We start from the raw sequence: 20968 nt of genomic DNA, 5'->3' as shown, positions 1-20968 counted from the left end.
GTTGGGCGGGCGCGCCGATTGGCCGAGCGCCGGGGCCACGCCCCCCGGCCCTGCCAGAAGGAGAGGGGCGCGCAAGATGGCGGCGGCGGTTGTGAGGGGCATCGGGGGCGGCTTGGGCCGCAGCCTGCGGGAGCTCCGCGTCCATCTGTGCCAGCGCTCGGCCGGCAGCCGCGGCGCCAGGTGAGCCCGGGGTCGGCTGCAGGGGAGGGCAGGAGGCTTCTGTACGGGGCTCTGACGACCTGCCCGCCCTTGGCAGGGAGTTCATCGAGCAGCACTACGTGACTCTGAAGCAGGCGAACCCCGACTTCCCCATCCTCATCCGCGAGTGCTCCGGCGTGCAGCCCCGGCTGTGGGCGCGGTACGGTGAGTGCTCTGCGGCAAGATCTGGGCTCGGGGGTTGGACGGCAAGAAGCCCATTAGTGCTGCGAGTTGTGTTTGTGCTCTGTGTGCAGACCAAACACCATGAAGGGAGCAGGAAAGCTCTGTAAGGGCTTTGCTTTTGTCCCATAAGCCCCCAGCATCACATAAACGTCCTCCCCAGCCCTGCCCCCAGCTCAGGCTGCCCATCGTGTCATGGGGCACCTCCAGGCATAGGGCACACACAGCTCTGGGCAGCAGTGCTGGGGCCTCACCGCCCTCTGGGTAAGGGATTTCCTCCACACATCTGACCTAAATCCCCCCTGTTTTAAAGCCGTTCCCCCTTGTCCCGTTGTTCTCATGAAGTGTAAAAAGTCAGTCTCCATCTTGTTTATAAGTTCCCTTTAAGTACTGGAAGGCTGTGATGAGGTCCCCCCAGATGTACTCGCCTTGTAAACAGAGGAGACCCCCTAGTGCCAGCAGCAAGCCTGCAGGTATCGCTGTTTGTCTCTTCTTTGTGATTTGCAGGAAGATACAGCCCCCAGTAAGGGCTACTATAGGAGCAGTACGTTTTTCAGCACAGTTTTTCTGAGGGGTTTGTGAGGATCTTTACATGGGCCAAAAGCAACCAAGTTGGTTGCTCTGGGACATCATAGTGGCCTCTGCTCAGCTGCAGTGCCACAAATTTAAAAAGAGGAGAGCAAATGTGGTTGGGTATGTTGGTTTCTCCAAGGGAATGGCTGAGCAGTGGGATTGAGGAAGGGGGAAACAGTAACTAGGGCACAGGAAGGCACCTGGGAGTGCTGGGTGCTGTGGGGTGGTGATGCTGACCTGAGATGAGACGTTGGCCCTGGGAAACCCGAAGCAGGGCCCTGGTTCACCCTTCCAGCAGAAAAAAAAGAACGAGGCCTAACCCTTCCTCTTTTCTGCAGAGTTTGGCAAGGAGAAAAGCGTGTCACTGCATAACCTCAGTGTGGATGAAGTTGCCAAGGCCTTGGAGAACATTGTGAAAGGCAAGGTGTGAAGACAGCCAGCAAACATACTGAATGCTTTACTTGTAATTTTTAATGTAAGATGTGTATCCTTAACTTAATCACATAAATGTACGTGCTTCTCCTGAGCATCGCATGTTGGGTTTAAAACTGTAGCAGTGAATCCAGCAGTGTTTGTACGTCTTCTCTGCAGCAACAGGAGCCTTCCTGTACTGGTTGCAGCTCAGATCTAACTCTGCCCCACGGAGTAGGGAGGCACAGGGCATCCTGGCAGTGCTGACACCAGGACCAGCATTCCTATACAGCCAGAACTGCTGCTTGCCAATAGTCTGACTGCCCAGCAAGCCCTCAGGCAATGGTGTAGGAGAGCAGGGCACGGAGTGAACAGTTTATTCTTCCTCAGATCAGGAGGGCAGGTTACATCATCTGGGAGAAGGTGGATGATGCAGCAGATGGAGAACTAAACACAGAGGCATCCTGTGGCTGCAGGGCCATGTCCAGCAGTGCTCGCACCCGCTCCTGGAGTTCTGGGGTGCTCTGGTGCTGCTCGAGGGTCTGGTGCCCTCCTTGCCTGACGAAGTCAACAGCAACCTGTGTGAGGAGGGAGGAGTGAGAGTGGGCTGGCTGCTGCTCCAGGCTGAGGTGCCTGCAGCCTACCCAGTCAGTGCTGGGCCTGGATTCCCCTTGTTCAGCACAGGGGTCAGGGCTGAAGGGATCCACTAGAGCTCTGCCAGACACATGAGTCCAGAGCCAGGTAAATCCAGCCATTCTGATCACTGGTCTGAGTGTACAGAGCTCGAAGTAAGGAGAAAATGCCTCCCTGCATAATAGCACTGACTTATAAAGGGGGCAAGTAACCTGCACAGAAAAATCATTATCATCAAAAAGGAGCCCCCCCCCCCCCCCCAGAGACAAGAGAAGGGCTTCCAACTGTCACACAAGTGGTTCTCACTTCAGCTGTGCATTTGGGTGCTGAGGAGTGTGGGGAGAGAGAAGGAACAAGTGAAAATACTTCTGTGTAAATAATAATGCCCACCCACTGCCCTAAGATCCTGTGCTGGGTTGTGGGCCACAAGCCCCAGGCCTACCTGTGGCCAGTGCAGGAAGAGGAGGTGCAGCAGCTCCAGGCACTGCCCCACCACCTCGGGGTCAGGTACCATGAGAACGTGCAGCAGCAGGGGAAGGGCAGCCTGCTGGTGCAGCTGCTGGCAATAGGCTGGGCCCTTCTCTGCTATGTTGCACAGCACTGTCAGGACCTGCATAGAGAAGACATGAGAGTGAATAAGGACTGCTCGGCAAAGAACTCCTCATCTCTTCCCCAGAGGTCCTCCCAGATGGCTTTTGAATGCTCTTCAAAAGCTTTTCCCATCCCCTGAGGCAACGCTCATCTGCATGTCCTGCTTTCTCTCAGCAAGATCCTTCTGGAGCAGTCACAACCACACCACCCATTAGGAGAGCATCCCTTCAGACCCTTCCCTTCACCTTTAGAGTCTTCCAAAAGAAGGTGGCAGCAGCCTTCCTAGGCCCACCCCAGGTGCAGACGGGCCTGGCCCCAAGTTAGCATCTGTCCTGGGTCCTCAGGAGTAGGACCAGGCAGGGGATCCCTCTGCCAGGACAAGACTGACAAGGCAGACACAGTGACTTCAGAGGACACAACGATGTTACCACCACACCAGACTTTTTACCAAGTTGTTAGCACTGTCCCAAGACAACTTCAACCTGAGCACAGCACGCACACGACTTGTGTTCGGGAAGGTTCAGAGCTTTCCATAGATCCAGGGCACAAAGCAAGGCCTTACCAACACGCTCACTGTCTGGGAATGTGGCAGGAGCTGCAGCAGGGCTGGGAGCAAATCCATAGAGAGCAGAGCAGAGCAGAAGAAGGGCTCATCCGCTATGATGGGCAAAGAATAAATACATTAATAAGATCAAGGCCTCAGTGCAGGAGGGACAGACTTGGTACGTGCTGACTGCTCTTTGCAAGTGCAAGGTACGCTCACAGCACAGAACAGACCAGCTTAGACACACCAAGTGCCAGCAGACAGATTCTCATTGCATCTTACCAAACTCAAAACCTATCCTGAAAACTCAGTCAATGGGGAAACGTGCATGAGGGGAAGAGCCTGGCTAATTCAGGAGTATTTCTGCCGTTACGCCTTAGAAAAGAGCACTTCTCCATCTCCAAAGCACTGCCATGCTACCTGTATGATGTGAGACACCACCTGGCAGTCCCTCAGGGTCTGGTGGTGTCACCACACAGCATGGCTGTGCTGGCTCCTCGTGCAACGACCTCCACGCCTGCCATCAGTCAGGGCAGTTCCTGGCAGCAACAGCTCAAGCTCTGCTTACGGCCTCACGGGGACACTCACCCGTGAGGTTGTTTATCAGCCAGAGACTCTCCGGTATGATGAACGGGTGCTGCTGCAGGTAGCACTGCATGACAACGAACAGGGCCACAAGCAGGCGCTCATCTTGGGGCTGGACTTCATGGCCTGTCTCCTCTGCGAGCAGATTGCCGAGGCACCTCAGAACTGGGCAGATGAGCTTTAACAGCATGAAAGACAACGCCTTTCAGTCAGCCCACATCCCCAAAGCAACGAGAAGAAAGGTTAGGATCCTGCCCGTGTCCTACCAGCTCCAGGCCCTCGGAATCACTTTGGGAGATTTCAAAAGCGATGTCACACAAGAGTGAGGTGAGAGCAGGCACAGCCCCCAGCGACATCAGCTCCACATTGGCTGTATGGCTGCAAAGGAAAACATTATCTACGTAGGTCAGGAAACAATAGCCCTGCTCCTTCTCCAAGCACCCACACTGTCCCTTCCCTTCAGTGGGGCAGAGACGGCTGGCAGCAGTCAGGCTGGATAGGTGGTGCTGAGCCAACCACAGCAGCTCAGGGATTTTCAGGGGGCTTTTCTTGGGGAGAGAAGGACACAAACCCAAATGTGGGGAGGCAGTCAAGGGGTTTTCAGAGCACTAGGAACAGTCTTGAGTTTATCATCTGTTACCACCCTGTACACGAACTCATAAATCCTGCAAACAGTATGTGTGTGCTAAGAGATAGGATGTTGGGAATGCCCGGGATGGGAGAGGAAATGCTTTCCAAAGGGAAAGGAGTGAGGGGGAGGCAATCCAGAATCCCAACCCACAACCATGGGCTCCACGCAGGCTTGTGTTTCAGCCAGCAGAGCCTTTGTTCTTCTGTGTTTGGCTGCCCCCAGGGAACTCAACATGAGCCTGAAAAAGCATTTACCTACAAACAATGTAGTGGAGGCACCATGCAAACTCTACTGCGGCTCCTGTCCCAAACTTGAGGCCAGAGCAAACCAGTCGAAGCATGTGCTGGGGGAGAACAGAGTCCAGAACCAAGCTGGGATAAGAACAGCAGAGTTAATGGAGGCACTGGCCAGAGCACCAGCAGGACAGATAACCGATGGGGACAGATCAGCCCTAACTGCTAGGCAGCTCCAAAAACACTCCTGGACTAGGGTGACAGTCTCAGCATCATCAAGGCACGATGCAAGGCTCCCCTGTCAGTGCCAGGGCCTGGGGGCACTCAAACACCTTGGCTGCAGTCACATTTTTGGCACTGGGGGCTGTCAAGCTGATCTTTTCCAAAGCCAGAGAAATACAGCCAGAATTTCCCCACTGGCCTACCCCGTTCAACACTGTCCTTTACTGAAATACCAAAGCTATCCACTCAGATTAAGCTGAGGGAAAAGAGTCGAGCCTGGCAGTCTGATCTGCAAAACAGCCTCCATAGTTCAGCAGGAGACTGCTCTGAATTATTAACATCACTGGGATGGGAAATGCATCATTGTCTCTGGCGTGCAAATACCACGCAGGGCCCCAGGGCACGTGCTGGTGCAGGGTACAAAGCTCAGACTCACGGAATGATCTCTGCGGGGGCTTCCTTGGCTTGGAGGAGCTGTGACAAGACGTAACCCAGACCTTCCAGCACAGCCTCATGCGGGGACTGCAACCAAACAGAACAAAGGTGACACCCACCACAGAGCCAGGAGGGCCCAAGGCACCAGCTGCATGCCACTGAAAGGGCAACGCCTTCATGCAACACAGCCTTCCACAGGAGCAGGCTGGGAGTGGTAACATCAGCTCAGGCCTCGTGAACAGGCTATACCTGAGCTGTCCCCCCACCCCACGCACATTCACAGGGGCTGCAGTTCTAGGGATTCAGGAGCCAAACGCAGCAGCAGTGCTGCTCTGCACACTTAGATCTGCAGGTGGCAGCCCTGCTCACTGTGTTGGCCTCTAAACCTGCCGGGCCCAAACTGCACTGAGGGGAGAAGCCTACAGCTCACTGCATGAGAGAACGTCTGCAAGCCGTGGTGATGATGGACACGAGAAGTTCAGCTGGAGAGAGGCATCAGGTGGTAACCTGAACCCCCAAAAAGCAGTGCAGGGAGCTCAGGGGAGACCTCTGCCCACAAGAGGACAGCCCTGTGCAGAAGGGTCTCTACTCACCTGGAAGGAGGGCTGCTAATTCAGCCAGTGTCTGGAATGCCTATGAAAAGGTCACTTTATGGGGAAGGGCGTGGGAAGAGCTACTTCACCCACCTGGATGCAGGATGCCAGCACTGGAATAATGCCTTGAGGCAGAAGCTTCTTCCTCACAACTTCGCTTTCCACCACCAGGTTTCCCAGTGTGTACAAACACAGCTCCTGAAACACCCGAGAGCAGGTCATCCCCTCCATGCAAGCCTGACCACCCTCCACCCGAGCAGGGCATAGACTGGCTCCAGAGGGGCAAACACGGATGGGTATTGCTGGCCTCTTCCAGCTACCCCCGTTCTCAGCAGAGCTCAGCCTTCCCCCCAGTGCCGTGGTCTCTGCGGGGACCTCCCAGTGCTGCTGCACTGCCCACCTCCAGCCACAGCTTCTGTGGGCGCTGCCAGGCCCAGCCTGCATCAGAGGCCGGGCCACATGCCCGCTGTTGGAGTCAGAGACCCACAGCCCCCCACTTCCACACACAGCCTGCTGCCACGGGGGGCTCACAGGGCTACAGAGGAACTGACTGCGAATGATGCAAAGCCGCTGCGTGCTGGGCTGTGTCACAGTGTGACACAGGGGTGTTCCCCCGAGCTCAGTGCTGACAGGGCTATACATGAGTACTGCCCCACACCAGCCCAGGTGATCACCAGTGGTGATGCCGACGAGGCTGGGGCAGGACAAAGGGCTGCAGGGCAGGCCAGGAGTGCTGGGCCGGGTTTGCCTGGCCTAGGGGCAGCTTAGGAGCATTTACCATCAGCCTGCAGCTACCTGGAAGGTGTAAACATGATGGAAACAAAATCTTCTTGGTTCTGGGACAGGGGTCTCCACACTTGTGCATTTCCAAGACTGGGCCAGGCAAAGACACAGCTGCCCTGGGCCAGCACTGTGGGCAGTCCTGCTCCACGGCGAAGGCTGGAACGGAGCCTTCCAGGGGGTCCCTTCCAACCAACACTTCCATACGAGCCACAGCAAACTCCAGCTGGCCAAAACAGGTCCTCCCAGAGGCCTACTGGGAGCCAAGAGAGGGCAACGCGAGCACGGACCTTACCATGAGCTCGATGCTGTGTCCCGAGAGGTAGGTCAGGAGGTAGGAGGTGACGGGGACGCACGCCTCGGCCACGGCAGCATCACTGGAGTGGGACAGCTCGTGCAGGCAGCGGGCCGCCTCCAGCTGCACATCAGGCAGGCTGCAGGTGAACAGCCCGACCAGCGTCCGCACAGCTCCGTCCAGCCTGCGGGCACACCACGAGCTGCTGCCACCCGTGTGCAGCGGGACGGGCGGCCCTGCGGGGCCGGGCTGCGCTCACCTGACGAACTCCTGCTGCGTCTCTTTGCTCTGCAGGGCCCGGCGGAGGCATCTCAGCCATCTTCTCCGATCCTCAGAGCCCCTCTGCACGCCTCTGAGCAGCTCGGAGACCTGCCACACAGCGGCGCAGCACCAGGGTTCAGATTCATCCCTGGAGGCAATGACGGCTGAGGCACAGCCCACGTGCCCACAGAGAACCCCGGTGGCTGCCAGAAGCGCCAAGGTTGGAAAAGACCTCTGAGATCAGCGACTCCAACCCCGCTCCGCCCACCGTGCCCGCTGACCACCTCCCTTACACGGATCACTCACGGGTCGGTGCCTCCGCCCCCTCCCCGCGCAGCCCACGCCGCTGTATCACCGCTCACAGAAGAAACGTTTCCCAACGTCCAACCCGACCCGCCCCCAGCGTGAAGCCGTCGCCTCCCGTCCTGTCGCTGTCGCGACCATCCCGCGCTCACCTCGCCCTGCAGGACCGGCTCCAGCACGGCCTCCGCCGCATCCCCCGCGCCATCGTGCCCGCGCTCCGCCTCGTCCTCCCGCAGGAGCCGCTTGCTGACCAGCTGCTGCTCCCGCCGGGCCTTGCGGAGCGCTGCGTGCGGAGCAGCACATCCTGACCCCGCGGCTCCCGGCCGCGGCGCCCGCGCCGCTCCCCGCGCCCACCGCCCGTTCCCCACCTGCTTCCCGCTCCCGCCGCCGCGCCCGCAGCTCCTCCGCGCCGCCCCCGGGCCCGGCCCCGCGCCGCCGCCCCCACATGGCCGCGGGAGGAGCGGGGCGGGGCGCGGCGCCGCGTGACCGGATCCGGCTCCCCCGTCCAACTCCGGGCGGTGCTGGAAGTGCTTCGGTGCTGGCAGCGCCTGGGGGGCGTTATCATAGAACCGGGGAACCGTCTGTGCTGGAAGGGACCCCAAAGGCCACCCAGTCCAACCCCCTGCAGTGCACAGGGACACCCACAGCGCTCCATCCATCAGCGCTCAGAGCCCATCCAGCCGGCCCTTGGCTGTCTGCAGGGATGGGGCGCTGCCACCTCTCCGCGCACCCCCGTCAGTGCCTCACCGCGCTGAGCACCCTGCGGGGCAGCGCTTTGTTGTGAGCGGGGAGGGGGCATCGTGGGATGGAAGCGAAAAGCAGCGCACGGCTCTCGTGGAGCTGTGGGGAGATGAAGCACGGCGAGCTCTCCCTCGGTGCCGGTGGCCGTCCGGCCCCGCGTGGGGTACGGCGCACACACGGGGTCCCAAAGTGCGCGCAGCGCGCCCCGACGTGCGGCACGGCGGCGGGCACAGTGCTGGGGCTGCTCGCACAGCAACGCGGGGCACAGCGCGCCCGGCCCGCGGGGACGTCGGGGCAGCCCTCGGCGCGGGCACGCGAAGCAGAAGTGCTCGCCCGCTGCTTCCCATGGCACGGCGGCCCCGTCCCTCTCAGGAAAGCCTGGGACGGACAGCCTCGTAGCACGGGCGGTGCTGTCTGCCTGCTGCGCGGGGCGGGCGGGAGGAGCCGCTAAAGCAAAGTGGGGCAGGACGGAGCTGAACAGTGCCGACGGGGCTGGGAGGCACCTGCGGTGCCGCTGCGCTGCGCTGGAGGCAGGGGAGCGGCGGGCGCGGAGTCGTTGGCACCGCTGTCGGCGCTTGGCAGCAGCTGGAGGAGGCACCGCGGGGCACGGAGCGCTGTGCCGGAGCTGCCCGGTGAGACACAGCGCGGCCCACCTGCGGCGGGGGGGTGGGCGCGGCTGGGCGCGGAGACCCCCGGGCGGTGGGCGCCGGGAAAGCTCCGACCCCGGGTGTCTGCGGGGCCCGCGGGGAGGGCCGGGGCTGCTCTGGGCTGGGGCGGGCGGAGGACTGGACCGGAGCCCCCCCCCGGCTCCTTCGCACCACTCCTTCGGCGGAGCTGAGTCAGCGCGTACTTGGGGCTCGGGAGTGCTTTTATTTCTGCTCCCGGTAACAACCTGCAGTTGTCCGGGCTGCAGGGCGGTGCGTGGTGCCGGCGGGGGTGTACGGACATCCTCAGAAATAATTCTGTGCTCTCCCCTTGGGGCTGGCAGTGAATAAGATCCCTGGATCAGAAGAAAAATGTGAAGCCCTCTTTTGCAATTTCCTGCCCCAGATTGCACGGAAACAAACAGAGCTGTGCCTGTCCCACACTTTGCTCAAACCAGCAGCTCTGGCTCTGCTGTGCGTGGCTCAGCACTTCTCGTTTCTCCAAATCCAAGATGTTTCCGGCTGCTCGTGGGCAGCACCCAGCAGCGGTGTGCCCCATCTCCAGCCCTGCTCCCGCTGAGCTCTCCCTGTGGGGCCGGAGCAGTGCCACGCAGGAGCGGTGGCGCAGGTGGAGCAGGCAGGGCGTTGTGCCGGTGATGGCACAGTGTGGGAGCTCTGCCCTGAGTTATGGCAGCGCAGCACCCCCCGGCTGCGGGAGGGGCGGTGAGGGCAGCATGGGGGTCCATGAGGGCTGCTCTGCAGGGCTGATCTGGGTCAGAGCAGTCCCATCGGCCGCAGTCCCGCGGGCCGCCCCGCTCACCGCCGTCTCCTTCCCAGGCTGCTCGCCATGCGTGGGGCCGCTCTGCTGCTCCTGGCGCTGGGGCTGCAGCAGGCCGAGGGCCGGTGTGTCTTCAACCGCACGCAGGAGTACTGCCTGTGCTACAGGCTGACCCAGGAGAGCGCCGGGAGCGTCATCCAGTGCCTCGCCGCCTCCGCCGTGGAGTTCCAGGGGGGGGACCTGGAGAAATACGCTGACTTCCCCATCGAGGACCTGGACGACTCCACCATTGACATGCTTGGCAGTCTGCAAATCAGGAAGATCATTTTTTCGGACCTTCTGGTTCCTGAGGTCCTCCTGGCCCGCGTCCTGCGGTTCTTCTCCTACACTCAGGTGCAGGAGATGGTGTTCAAGAGCTGCAGCTTCGTGGGGAGGAGCAGCTGGGCGGACATGGCGGGCCGGGCCTTGCCCATCGTGTCACTGCGCTTCCACAACGTGACGGCCGCCGCGCTGGCGGGCCGCGAGCAGGACCTGTCCCCGCTCAGCCGCTGGCTGGGAGCCCTGCAGGAGCTGTCGGTCACCGCCTCACGCCTGGCCGTGCTGCCCTGTGCCGTGGGCCAGGCGCTGCGGGCGCTGCGCTCGCTGGACCTGGCGCGTAACAGCCTGGGGGATGACAGCCTGGCGCCCGCCTTCTGCCAGGGGGCCTTCACACAGCTGCGGGTGCTGAGCCTGCGGCACAACAACCTGACGTCGTACAGCGGTGTGTGTGGCAGCGTGCGACTGCTGGGCGAGCTGCAGCACCTGGATCTCAGCCACAACGCGCTCACTGCCGGCACGCCTTCGTCCCCCTGCCAGTGGCCGGCGACCCTCCGCATCTTTAACTTGTCCAGCGCCGGCTTGGACCACGTGCTCGCACCTCTGCCCCCCGCTCTGGAGGTTCTGGACCTGAGCTCCAACCGCCTCCACGCTGTGGACATCTCCCTGCGCTCCCTGCAGGCGCTCTTCCTCAGCCGCAACGCGCTGCCGGCCGCGCCGTCCATCCGGGGCTGCCCCGCGCTGCACACCCTGCACCTGGACAACAACCTGATCGCGGAGCTGCCGCGGGACGAGGCGCTGCTGCTGGAGCACCTGCAGGATGTGGCCGTGGCCGGGAACCCCTTCAACTGCACCTGTGGCGGGGCCGGGGCCGTGCAGGCGCTGGCGGCCGTGGGGTGCCTGAGGCAGGGCTGGCCGCAGGGCTACGTGTGCCACGCGCCTGCCCGCTACCAGGGGGTGCTGCTGCGGGACGTGCCCACCTCCGTGCTGCAGTGCAACCCCGCCGCTGTGCTGGCTCCCGTCTGCACGGGCCTGGCGCTGCTCTGCGTGGCCGTGGCGGGCGGGCTGCTGTGGGCGCGGGGGGCACGGCCCCGGTGGTTGTGCGGCCTGGGGCAGCGGGAGGATGCCTGCAGCGGCGCAGAGCACTTGTAAGGGCTCTCCTGGTGTCCCACGCCACAGTTCACTGTGGAACAGGACTGTACCCAGCGCTGTCCCGCTGTAGTGCTGGCTTTCCCAACACAAATTTTGGAAAGCCTCTTCGAAGCATTAAGGTTGGAAAAGACCTCTTGAGATAGAATCGTACAGCTTTCAGGATCATCGAGTCCAACCATGACCTAACCATCCTACCCTAACTAACAGCCCTCCACTAACTCATGTCCCTGAGCACCACCTCCAGACGGTTGTTAAACACATCCAGGGATGGTGACTCAACCACCTCCCTGGGGATCCCATCCCAGTGCTTAACAACCCTTTCTGTATAGAAGCTTTTCCTGATATCCAACCTAAACTTACCCTGGCGCAACTTGAGGCCATTTCCCCTCGTCCTGTCACCTGTCAGCAGTGAGAAGAGACCAACCCCGCTCTGCTGTGAGCACCTTTCAGATATTGGAAGAGAGCAATGAGGTCTCCCCTCAGCCTCCTTTTCCCCAGACTAAACAGCCCCAGTTCCTTCAGTCTCTCCTCATAGGGCACATTCTCCAAGCCCTTCCCCAGCCTTGTTGCCCTTCTCTGGACCTGCTCCGGCACCTCCATGTCCTTTCTGTACTGAGGTGCCCAAAACTGAACACAGCACTCGAGGTGAGGCCTCGCCAATGCCGAGTACAGGGGCAGGATGACTTCCCTAGTCCTGCTCACCACACCGTTCCTGTTACAAGCCTGGATGCCATTGGCCTTCTTGGCCACCTGGGCACACTGCTGGCTCATATTCATCAGTACCCCAAGGTCCCTTTCCATCAGGCAGCTTTCCAGCCACTCTTCCCCAAGCCTGTAGGGTTGCCTGGGGTTGTTGTGACCAAAATGCAGGACCCGACACTTGACCCTGTTGAAACTCATACAGTTAACCTTGGCCCACCGATCCCATCTACCCAGGTCCCTCTATGGTGCCCTTTTCCCCTAAGGCAGATCAACATTCCCTCCCAACTTGGTGCCCTCTGCAAACTTACTGTGTGTGCGCTCAATCCCCTCATCAAGATCGTTAATAAAGATGTTAAATAGAAATGGCCCCAGTACCGAGCCCTGGGGGACACCACTTGTGACTGGCTGCCAACTGAATTTAACTCCACTGACCACAACTCTTAGGGCCTGATCCCTGGCTGACCTTTAATTGATCCACGGTGGCGCCTGAGGTTATCCATTCCATAACCTTCCTGGGCACTGAGGTGAGACTGATAGGTCTGCAGCTACCAGGATCATCTTTCCAGCCCTTTCTGAAGATGGGTGTCACATCTGCCAGTCTCCAGTTCACTGGGACAACCCCAGTTAGCCAGGACTGCTGAAGGATGATGGAGATTGGCTTGGCAACCACATCCGCCAGCTCCCTCAGCACTCCAGGTTGATCTAGGCTAGATCATCTAGTCCAACCCCGTCCCATCTCACCGTGTCCCCCCAGGTGGCACACGTACACATTTCTGGAACACTTCCAGGGTCGGTGCCTCTACCACCTCCCTGGGCAGCCCATGCCAATGCATTATCACTCTTTCAGAGAGCACATGTTTCCTAATATCCAGCCTGACCCTCCCCTGGCACAACGAGGCCATCGCCTCTCATCCTATTGCTGTTACCTGGGAGCAGAGGCTGGAACCCCCCTTGTCATTACCTCCTACCAAGGAGTTGCAGAGAGCGATGAGGGGAGGGAAGAGGGGGCTGGCTAGGGGTGGGCAGTGCCCGTGCCATACTCTATTCTGCTTTCCCATTAAAATCTGCTCCTGGGCCTTATTGGTGTCGCTTCTCTATGCTCTGTGTGTGGCTGCCAGTGCATGCAGGCTGGGCCAGGTGGTGAGTGGGGTGCAGCATGCAGGGATGCTGGGGCTGGGCACTGTGAGGCCAAGTTGCTGTCAGCATGCATGGCGAGGGAGGGTGTGTATGGTATCTGTGTTTGCACCCTGAGGTTTGTTCTGGGAACTGGGAGCAGCACCTCCACCCAGCAGAGCAGGAAGCGAAGTCCCCGTGTACTGGAATTCACTGACCCTTATCAACACCTCTCTGCTCCCAGTGGACTCATAGGGCTGTTTCCCCATCTACACCCAATGGCTCACATCCCCTCATGCCAGAAGTTGGGGTTGGCTCAGGGGCAGGAGCAGCTCTGTCACCTATAGGGAGTGGTGGCAGATGGAGGCATGTATGTCTGCCCCTACCTGAGTGCCAAGGGCTGGGCCTGGGACCCTTCTGCTGCCCCCTCAGCCTGTGTTGCCACTGAACAGAGCTCCCCAGCTCCATCTGGGTGCTCTTGGCACGACCAGTCTCCAGGAGGCGTGAGCCTGTGGGCTGTGGCTGCTTCTTGTCCCTGGATAACACTGTCTGAGGTGCCTCATCCCATACCCGCCCAGCTCTGTGCACACGGCTGCACCCGATCACCATCAATAATGCACAGGAACACGATCCCCTTTGCAGCCCGATCCCTGCCCTGTGCTGGGTGCTGAGCCATGGATGGTGAGGAGGTGAGCAGGGCACATCGCAGGTGCCTGGGGGGGGCTGTCCTCTGGTTTTGGGGTGGCCCCCGGGGCTCACCTGGCTGCCGGTGCTTGGGGCAGGAGCTGGATTCTGTCCCCGCTGCCACACATGTGTCCCCACCAGCTGAGCAGGAGGTGTGCGTACGAGCAGCCGTGGGACTGCAGCAGGCAGCAGGTGGGGCTGGGAGCAGCAGCTGTGCTGGGGGGTGTGGCGGTGGGTGAGCGCGTCCTCCCCTTCACCCACCCGGTGACTTTGAGCACTGTGGTCACCGTGAGAGGGCTCGGGGAAAATGGGAAGCCCTTGGACCTGGCCCATGGCTGCTAGGGGTAAAGGGGACAACACTGGGGCAGGTGGGGTGACTCCTCTCCATGCTCAATGTTTTTAGGGGAGAGCTGGGCAGCCGGCAGTGGAGACCCCCTGCAGCTGCTTCTTGCAGAGAGGGAGATCCAGGTGAGAGTGGCAGGGGTGGGGGCACTGAGGGGACGAAGGTTCCTGGGCCTCAGATGAGAGCAGGAAAGCGTTGGGAGTCTCACCCCCTCCTCTGTGCCACACTGACCATTTGCAGCCGAGTGTGTCCAGTCCTTCCTTTGCCCTGCACTGGTCATACTGGGGGAAGCTGAACATCTTCACCTTCATTCCTTCATGCCAGGAGAGCTGCTTGACTGCCGACGACATCTTTCACTTGGATGCAGGACAGGTACCGTGGGCCCCACATCCTGCTGCAGCCCCGTGCCCAGACAGATGAGCGAGGGACACGTGGAGGCCATCAGGCTCCTGTCTGAGCAGTGCTGGTGACCACTGCTGGCTCCTCGCGTGTGCTCAGGTCCTGGAGCTTGTCCTACACGTGGCTCCGCTGCTATTTCTCATCCCTCCCTGTTTCCTTCTGGTGTTGGGTTGTGGCTCTGTGCTGTGCCATGCTGTCTGTGCCATCCATGCTGTCTCATGCCATCTCACCTTTGCCATGCCCTCTGTGCTGGGCCATCTGCACTGTTCTGGTTGTTCCATACCACTCCTTCTCTGCTACATACATCTCTTGTACCAGGAGAAGGTCTTGGAGTTGGCAAGACCCCAGCTGGCTCTGCTGCCCCTTGGCTACAGTGTGTCCCTGGTGCTGTGGGACCCAAACGGCCCTGGGACTCAGCTGCCACTGCAGGACATCATCTGGCAGGTGAGGGCATGGGGAATGGCTGCAGAGAAGTGACCTTGCTGGGCTCCAGGGTCCCAACCTGCTGGTACAGGTGTGAGACAGCCATGCCTGCTGAGAACCAGCAGCTCCCAGCTTGTCCCCAGGTGATCAACACCGTCTTTCAAGAGCTGGAGGTGTCAGGGAGCAATGTGCAACGCCTGCAGACAGTCAGCCTGGTCCAGGTATGATGGCATCAGGGCTGGCCAGGATAGGCTGCTCTGGGCAAGGTGCCCAATTCTGCTGCTGGTCCCGAGTGATGCAGCCTTTGAAACTCAGTTTTCTCACCTCTGGGCTCCCCAGAAGTGGGAAGCCTGCGCACAAGCCCTGCACGGATCCATGCAGCTCCCAGGGCTTTGGCTTTGCCTGGCCTGGTGCTGGAAGTGACCCTGATGCGCTCACTTCCCAGCCCATGCATGGACACAAGCAGCCTGGGGCCCCAGTGGGTGCAGGTTACCAGCAGCCCCCTCTTTCTGCCCTCCATATAACACAGCCCCATTCCAGGTCTGCGCTGAGGGTGAAGCCTGGGACCTGCTCCGTCCTGATGGCCAAGCCCTGCACATGATGGACATCACACCCCTGGGCCTGTAGGTAGCTGGACCCCAGGGGCTGGCACCCCAACACCCATCGTGGGGATGGGTCTGGTCAAGGAGCCAGGGCAAGCAGAGGTGAAAGGACATGGTTCTCCACGTTCACTCTCATCTCTCTGCTTCTAGAATGGTGGAGGAGGCGATGGAGGTCGCTGTGTCCAACGCCCAAAATGCCATCGGCATCTACACATGGGGGCTAGGGGCTGCTCCAGCTGCTGGACCCTCAGCCACACAGGGGTGGGGGGCTTGGCTGATGCCCCAGGCAGGGATCCCAGGTCCTGGCACCACGCAGTGCTGTTCACTCCAGCCTCTCCCCAGGGCCTGCAGCCTCTTCACCCTCACCGTGGAGCAGCAGCTGGAGGGCGGCAGGCACCAGCGCTCAGCTCTGCGCATTCTGGCATCCTCTGGAGCCTGTCCTGAGCTGTATGTGTGGGAGCTGCAGCCCGGCCTGGTCCTGCCATCACACACCCTGCTCCATGCACCCATCCCTCTCGCGGGTGTCTCTCGGCAGGGTTCCCCACCCTGTGCTCCAAGCACCAAGCACGGGGGCCCTGCCCTGGATCGTGGAGCGGCTGCTGGAGGGGAACAGCCTCACCTTCCTGCTGCTGTGCGTGACACTGCCAGGTAGTGCTGGGACCACGAGATCCTCACCAGCAGCTGCGCTGTGCCAGCCCAGGGACACGGCACGGCTGCTGCCCAGGCACCCAGGGCTCACTGCTCCCCCAGGCACCCCCGGAGAGCAGATCCGGGCAGCCCTGGCACTGGCTGAGCAGGTGAAGGGGGTGAACAAATCGGTGTCACCCACACACTGGGACCCCGCATGGGAGGTGGCAGCGCGGCGGGAGAAGATCCGAGGGCTGCGGACAGAGCTGCAGGAGGCAGCGGGCCGCCCTGAGCAGCACAGAGTGCTGGTGCAGCTGCAGAGAGCCCTGCGGGAGCTGCAGGTGGGGGACACTTATGGACACCCCTTGGCCCGGCCAGTAGTGGGGCAGCACCCATGCCTGGCTGGATGAGGTCAGGTGTCCCAGGCCCATGTTTGCAGTGAGGTGGTTTGGGTGGGATGTGTTCATGCCTGGAGCCCCCCGGCACCCCCTGTGCCTTTTTCCAGGTGCTGAAAAGCCAAAGGTGGGAGAAGAAGCAGGCGGTGACCAGAGTGTTTTGGACAAACCAGGTGCAGCAGCCCAGTGCCAAGGTGGGTGCAGAGCAGGCACTGCTCACCTCCTCCAGGGACCACCTGGGCACAGAAGCAGCAGCAAGGCCTGCTGCTCCCATTACGTTCTCTGCTCCCACAGGACTTGATCTCTGCAGGGAATGCAGCACCAACACAACAGCCCGGGACCCAGATGACCCCAGATGGCACCAGCATGGAGCTAGCAGGAGGTCAGGAGCGAGGGATGGGCACGCCCTGTGCCTGGGGGGCTGAGGTGGGCGGGAGGTATTGCCTACATCACATCCTTCTCATCCACAAGCATTGGAGCCCAGCAAGAGCTGCAAAGCAGGGACCAGCCAAGCCCCAAGGAGTGCAGGGCAGGGTTTGATGGATGAGCCATGGGCACTAACTGGGGGACACACAGTGAGTGATACCCCACTAGGTCCCTGCCCAGAAGCAGCCCAGGTCCCCCTGCACCCAGCCCTCACTGTGCACACCATGGCCCTGCCTCTGTCAGGCAGGGAAGCAGCACGAGCCATGCCTGTCTGCAGAAGTTGGATACTCCCTGGCAGACGACCAGAGGCAGCAGCTGCAGGCTCGGCACCAGCTGCTCCTCCAGCAGGAGCTCCAGGACAAGGCAGCATCAGATCAGGAGGTGAGTGTGGGAGGAGAGCCTGATGGGGCAGGGTAGGAGAGGCAGACCTGAAGGGCTCCAGGCATCCCAGTGCTGCCCTGTCCTCATCCCTGTCCCTGCAGCAGGATGCAGCTCACTTGCAACAGGAGATGGCCGTGCTGCATCTGAGCCTGGAGGCAGCATGCAGGGAACGAGAGGCAGCCAAGCAGCACCTGGAAGCCCTGCTGCAGGGCCACAGGCAGGAGATGCAGGCCTGGAGGCAGCACCTGCAGCAGGTGGGCAGGGAGGGCTGGGGACCGAACCACGGCTGCTGGCACGGCTCTGCTCGCAGGGGCCGGGTTGGTGCCAGGGCCCCTGTGTGTCCCTGCAGGCGCTCCAGGACCAGCGGCGCCAGGGAGAGGAGCGGGCAGAAGCACTGAAGCAGCGGTACCAGGCACTGCTGCAGGAGGTGCTGCGGGATGCTGTGGAGCTCTCCACACACAACCAGGAGCTGCAGGAGGCCAGAAGACACAGCTCAGCCGATGCCACCACACAGACACCCTGAGCCAGAGTCCCTGAGCAGTGGGACAGCCACCCAGGCAACAAGGACAGAGCGGGTGCTGGTCCCTCCTGCTGCTGCCAGCGGACAGGCAGGCCACAGCAACAACTGCTGCTCAGCACAACACCTCCAGTCCAACCCACGCTGCCTTCTGAACAGCACAGGCAGGGCTCTCTGTGGCACCAGACTGACACAGACATGAGGCTGCAGCTGGCACCATGGGAGGGCTCATGGCCCCAGGGGTGCTGCCGAGCGCAATAAAGTGGGTGCCCCCACACCATGGAGTGTCGGGCTCAGATGTATTACATCTTCCTGCAGGGAGGACAAACACATGCACATCGTTAAACCACAGCTTTAATACCCATACCAGAGCCAGCAGTGACTCCTACCCACCGGGAATTCACTAGCCACAGAGCGCTTGTACAAATTCAGGTGCTGTTTCCTCTTTGGAAAGCACATAAGACTCCCCTTATAATCCCTGTCCACAGAGGTAGACAGCAATGCTGTGCCCAGGACAGGCAAATGGAGCCCAATTTGGAGTCAATCTGGACACCAGACCTCCAGTCAAAGGCTGGGCTGAGGATTGGGGTGGAATACTGCAGAGGAAGGGAGTGAGAAACCCCCAGCCGTGGTGCAGGGCTCTCCTGACAGCAGCACACTGCTCTGGCAGCAGGGCTGGCTGCATGCTCATGAGCAGCACACCAGAGCTAACCCTGCAGCAGCTTTTACTGGCACAGGGGACAGCTGTGTGCTTTGGTATGCAGAAGATGGGGGAAACAGCAGAAGTGTGACGTACCGTGTGAGAAGGGGCTCAGGATCCACTCTAGAGCCTGGGCCTGCTGGATAAAGGTGTCCCTCAGCATGGGGCCCGGCACAGGCAGGGCACTCTCCCCTTTTCCTGGGCAAGGGTACACTGAACAAAGCCCTCCCAAAGTGCATTTGCTTTAGGCCAGCAGACTCACACTGGGCTACCCTGCCTCCTCCTGTAAACAAAAGGGCAGGGAGTCACCACTGTGCCCCACGCCAGGCCCAGCACAGGCAAAGAACACCCCTGAGCTACAGCTAAGGACCGCCCTGCTGCACGCAGGGCAAGGAGGCCGCAGCTACGTCACCCCATAGTACAAGTGAACAGCGAGGCCAATGCATGAGACAGCAATGAAGAAGAGGAGGGTGAGCTGCAGGTTGAAGAGGGCGACAGACAGCAGAGCGTTGACCAGGATGGAGCAGGAGATCACGAAGAGCCTGGTGATGTTACTGCTGTGCTTCATGACCACGGACATAATCAAGCCATTCAAGGCCTGGCTGACCACAATCACCAGCACCCAGAAGGAAAAGCCCTCCAGGAAACCTCTCTCTGTGCTGCTCCAGAAGTGGCCGACCAAATTGACCAGGACCCCAAAGAAATAAAGGAAGATGTTCTGAAGGTTAAGGGGCAGCGCCTGGGTTTTCAGGATAGCTTCTGTGTAGACGGCAGACAAGCCTGATATCAGGCAGTACACTGAGATCAGCAACAGGCCCACCAGCGTGATGTGCAGCTGCATGGCAGAGGGGCTGCCAGAGCCCCGTGGGTCCCGCAAACCCCCACAGCTGTAGCTCACCCCGGCAGCCATCAGCAGGCAGAGCGCCAGCCACTGGCGCACACGGAGCCTTTGGCGCAGGAAGAGGCTGTAGAAGAGCGCGGTGCTGACGATCTTCAGGTTACTCAGGATCTGGTAGGTGCTGGGATCCATGAAGAGCTGCATGTGAACCACGAGGTTGTTGTTTGCAGCGTAGAGCAGGGCCGAAAGGGCGAAGGGAGCGACGTGGTGCCAGGACACCATGGCCCCGAGCAGCTGCCGGTCCCAGGTGAGCAGGAAGAGCAGGGAGAGCACCAGCTTTGTCAGCTCGATGAGAACCACCACGGACGAGGAGCTGAAGGGGATCGTGCCATCCACCTTGCACAGGGTGAGGAGCGGAGCGTGGGAGCCGTATATGGCCACAGAGGAGAGCAGCATCAGCCCCCAAAGCCCACGCTGCTCAGGGCTCCCACACACAGCCATCTGCAGGCGGCAGCACAGAGGGCGAGAGCTGCCGCAGCGGGGGGAGGCCATACAGACTCCCACCTCGGGACACTCAAAAGAGACCAAACGCCATGAATTTAATGAGCCTGACTACAGCAGGCCGTTACCTGCTACGCTCCCCATGCAGCAGAAGGGAACAGCTTTGCTCCTCCTGAAGGAGAGCAGCAGGACCTGCCTCCCCGGGACGCACCGCGCGCTCTGGCACGATGTGGGCTCGGGGGGCACGGAGCCGCAGGGTCCGAGGGAGCGGAGGGGAGGCCCAAACACACCGGGCACGGACAGCGCGTGAGCGTCCCAGGAGCCGCTGCTCGCACCGGGCAGCCCCGCTACTCCCCTCCTTTCCGCAGCGCGCTCAGGTAGTCCCGCACCGTCTTCTCCACGTCGGGCACGGCGTAGTTCTGCGCGGCGTAGATGCCGGTGCACGTCCCCACGGCGAAGCCCAGCACGGCCGAGAAGCGCAGCTTGGCCACCAGGTACCCGGCCAGGAAGCCCTTCAGGAAGGGGGAGGCCAGCAGCGAGCCGCCCTGCGGGGGCACAGCGCGTCAGGCCGCGGGGCCGGCAGAGCGGGGCAGAGCCGGGCCCGGCCCTCCTCACCTGCCCCACGCCGGCGTGCACCTCGTCCTCCACGCGCCGCTGCAGGCTCTCCAGCTGCCCCTTCAGCAGAGCCAGGTCCTTCAGCTTGGGCAGCGAGTCCTGCGGGAACACACAGCTGCAGGCGAAGCCGCAATCCGAGCCCGCAGAGGACGGCTCGCCGCCCCACTCACCTTATCGTCCGCCATGCTGCCGCCGCCTCGCCCCGCCCCGCCCGCGAGAGCTCCGCCCTGCGCGCCGCCATCTTGAGGCGGGGCGGCCCCGGCCCTGTGCGCCGCCATGTTGGGGCGGGGCGCCATGTTGCTGGGGCGGGGCCGTAGCGATGTTCTCCTTACCCGTAGGCTGCGGTTGCTGAGGGTAATGAGTGGTGGGGCCAGGATGGGCCGGCAGGACTGTGGTTCGGGCTGCTGGAAGTGGAGCCCTTCAGGCCCCAGTAAGCACCCATGGGCCACACAGGAACTGATCCTTCCACACAGGAACGGAACCCAAGGCCTCGATGAAAGGAGGGAGGCGGGTCGGTGTGTGGGCCTGGCTGCTGGGTGCTCCCTCACCCCCCGTGCAGAGTTGCTGGGCTGTGAGCATGGCAGCTGTGTTGTCCTTCGGCAAA

The 20968-nt window shown here is 61.1% G+C and overlaps 6 protein-coding genes and 1 long non-coding RNA gene across 11 annotated transcripts; 4 read left to right on the top strand and 3 right to left on the bottom strand.

The window, feature by feature from the left end:
• Positions 1-55: 55 nt before the first annotated feature.
• On the top strand, positions 56-1477 carry NDUFA2 (NADH:ubiquinone oxidoreductase subunit A2). The gene is made up of 3 exons (NM_001302137.2): positions 56-180; positions 257-363; positions 1290-1477. The coding sequence occupies exons 1-3, from the start codon at positions 77-79 to the stop codon at positions 1379-1381; spliced, it is 303 nt and encodes a 100-aa protein (NP_001289066.1). The 5' UTR covers positions 56-76; the 3' UTR covers positions 1382-1477.
• Positions 1405-7930, bottom strand: TMCO6 (transmembrane and coiled-coil domains 6). 3 transcript variants are annotated; one of them, XM_015293538.2, is made up of 12 exons: positions 7837-7930; positions 7621-7751; positions 7164-7273; positions 6905-7088; positions 5923-6027; positions 5238-5323; positions 4601-4717; positions 3982-4093; positions 3719-3893; positions 3149-3243; positions 2438-2605; positions 1405-1940 (listed from the first exon to the last, which is right to left on the bottom strand). In XM_015293538.2, exons 1-12 carry the CDS (start codon positions 7913-7915, stop codon positions 1767-1769), a joined length of 1536 nt encoding a protein of 511 aa, XP_015149024.1. In that variant the 5' UTR covers positions 7916-7930; the 3' UTR covers positions 1405-1766. The 3 variants fall into 3 exon arrangements, with proteins under 3 accessions (XP_015149024.1, XP_015149025.1, XP_040502975.1); XM_015293539.4 differs by having other exon boundaries at positions 6905-7027; positions 7621-7885; XM_040647041.1 differs by lacking the exons at positions 6905-7088; positions 7164-7273; positions 7621-7751; positions 7837-7930 and adding an exon at positions 6625-6873.
• Positions 7931-8530: 600 nt separating this feature from the next.
• CD14 (CD14 molecule) lies at positions 8531-12875 on the top strand. Its single transcript, NM_001139478.2, has 2 exons — positions 8531-8841; positions 9691-12875. Exon 2 carries the CDS (start codon positions 9701-9703, stop codon positions 11096-11098), a length of 1398 nt encoding a protein of 465 aa, NP_001132950.2. The 5' UTR covers positions 8531-8841; positions 9691-9700; the 3' UTR covers positions 11099-12875.
• A 1124-nt stretch (positions 12876-13999) lies between these two features.
• Positions 14000-15012, top strand: LOC121106715. The gene is made up of 4 exons (XR_005839532.1): positions 14000-14065; positions 14265-14312; positions 14658-14783; positions 14906-15012. It is a non-coding gene; the product is annotated as an uncharacterized LOC121106715 (long non-coding RNA).
• A 169-nt stretch (positions 15013-15181) lies between these two features.
• Positions 15182-18009, top strand: LOC107054473. Of its 2 annotated transcripts, XM_040647043.1 has the most exons (10): positions 15182-15625; positions 15707-15811; positions 15900-16012; positions 16115-16332; positions 16497-16580; positions 16681-16768; positions 16858-16961; positions 17056-17193; positions 17295-17447; positions 17543-18009. In XM_040647043.1, exons 1-10 carry the CDS (start codon positions 15477-15479, stop codon positions 17714-17716), a joined length of 1326 nt encoding a protein of 441 aa, XP_040502977.1. In that variant the 5' UTR covers positions 15182-15476; the 3' UTR covers positions 17717-18009. The 2 variants fall into 2 exon arrangements, with proteins under 2 accessions (XP_040502977.1, XP_040502976.1); XM_040647042.1 differs by having other exon boundaries at positions 15182-15811.
• Positions 18010-18046: 37 nt separating this feature from the next.
• On the bottom strand, positions 18047-20150 carry LOC121106450 (solute carrier family 35 member A4). Its single transcript, XM_040647044.2, has one exon. The coding sequence runs from the start codon at positions 19798-19800 to the stop codon at positions 18814-18816; it is 987 nt and encodes a 328-aa protein (XP_040502978.1). The 5' UTR covers positions 19801-20150; the 3' UTR covers positions 18047-18813.
• Positions 18047-20567, bottom strand: SLC35A4 (solute carrier family 35 member A4). Of its 2 annotated transcripts, XR_005839531.2 has the most exons (4): positions 20535-20567; positions 20365-20463; positions 19309-20294; positions 18047-18693 (listed from the first exon to the last, which is right to left on the bottom strand). XR_005839531.2 is itself a non-coding variant. In XM_015293543.3 (3 exons), the coding sequence occupies exons 1-3, from the start codon at positions 20547-20549 to the stop codon at positions 20097-20099; spliced, it is 312 nt and encodes a 103-aa protein (XP_015149029.3). In that variant the 5' UTR covers positions 20550-20567; the 3' UTR covers positions 18047-20096. The 2 variants fall into 2 exon arrangements, 1 of the variants encoding a protein (XP_015149029.3); XM_015293543.3 differs by having other exon boundaries at positions 18047-20294.
• Between the last annotated feature and the right edge of the window lie 401 nt (positions 20568-20968).

This window comes from Gallus gallus, chromosome 13 (genome assembly GCF_016699485.2).
Source record: "Gallus gallus isolate bGalGal1 chromosome 13, bGalGal1.mat.broiler.GRCg7b, whole genome shotgun sequence".
Lineage (NCBI taxonomy): Eukaryota > Metazoa > Chordata > Aves > Galliformes > Phasianidae > Gallus > Gallus gallus.
This window is presented reverse-complemented; position numbering and strand designations above follow the sequence as displayed.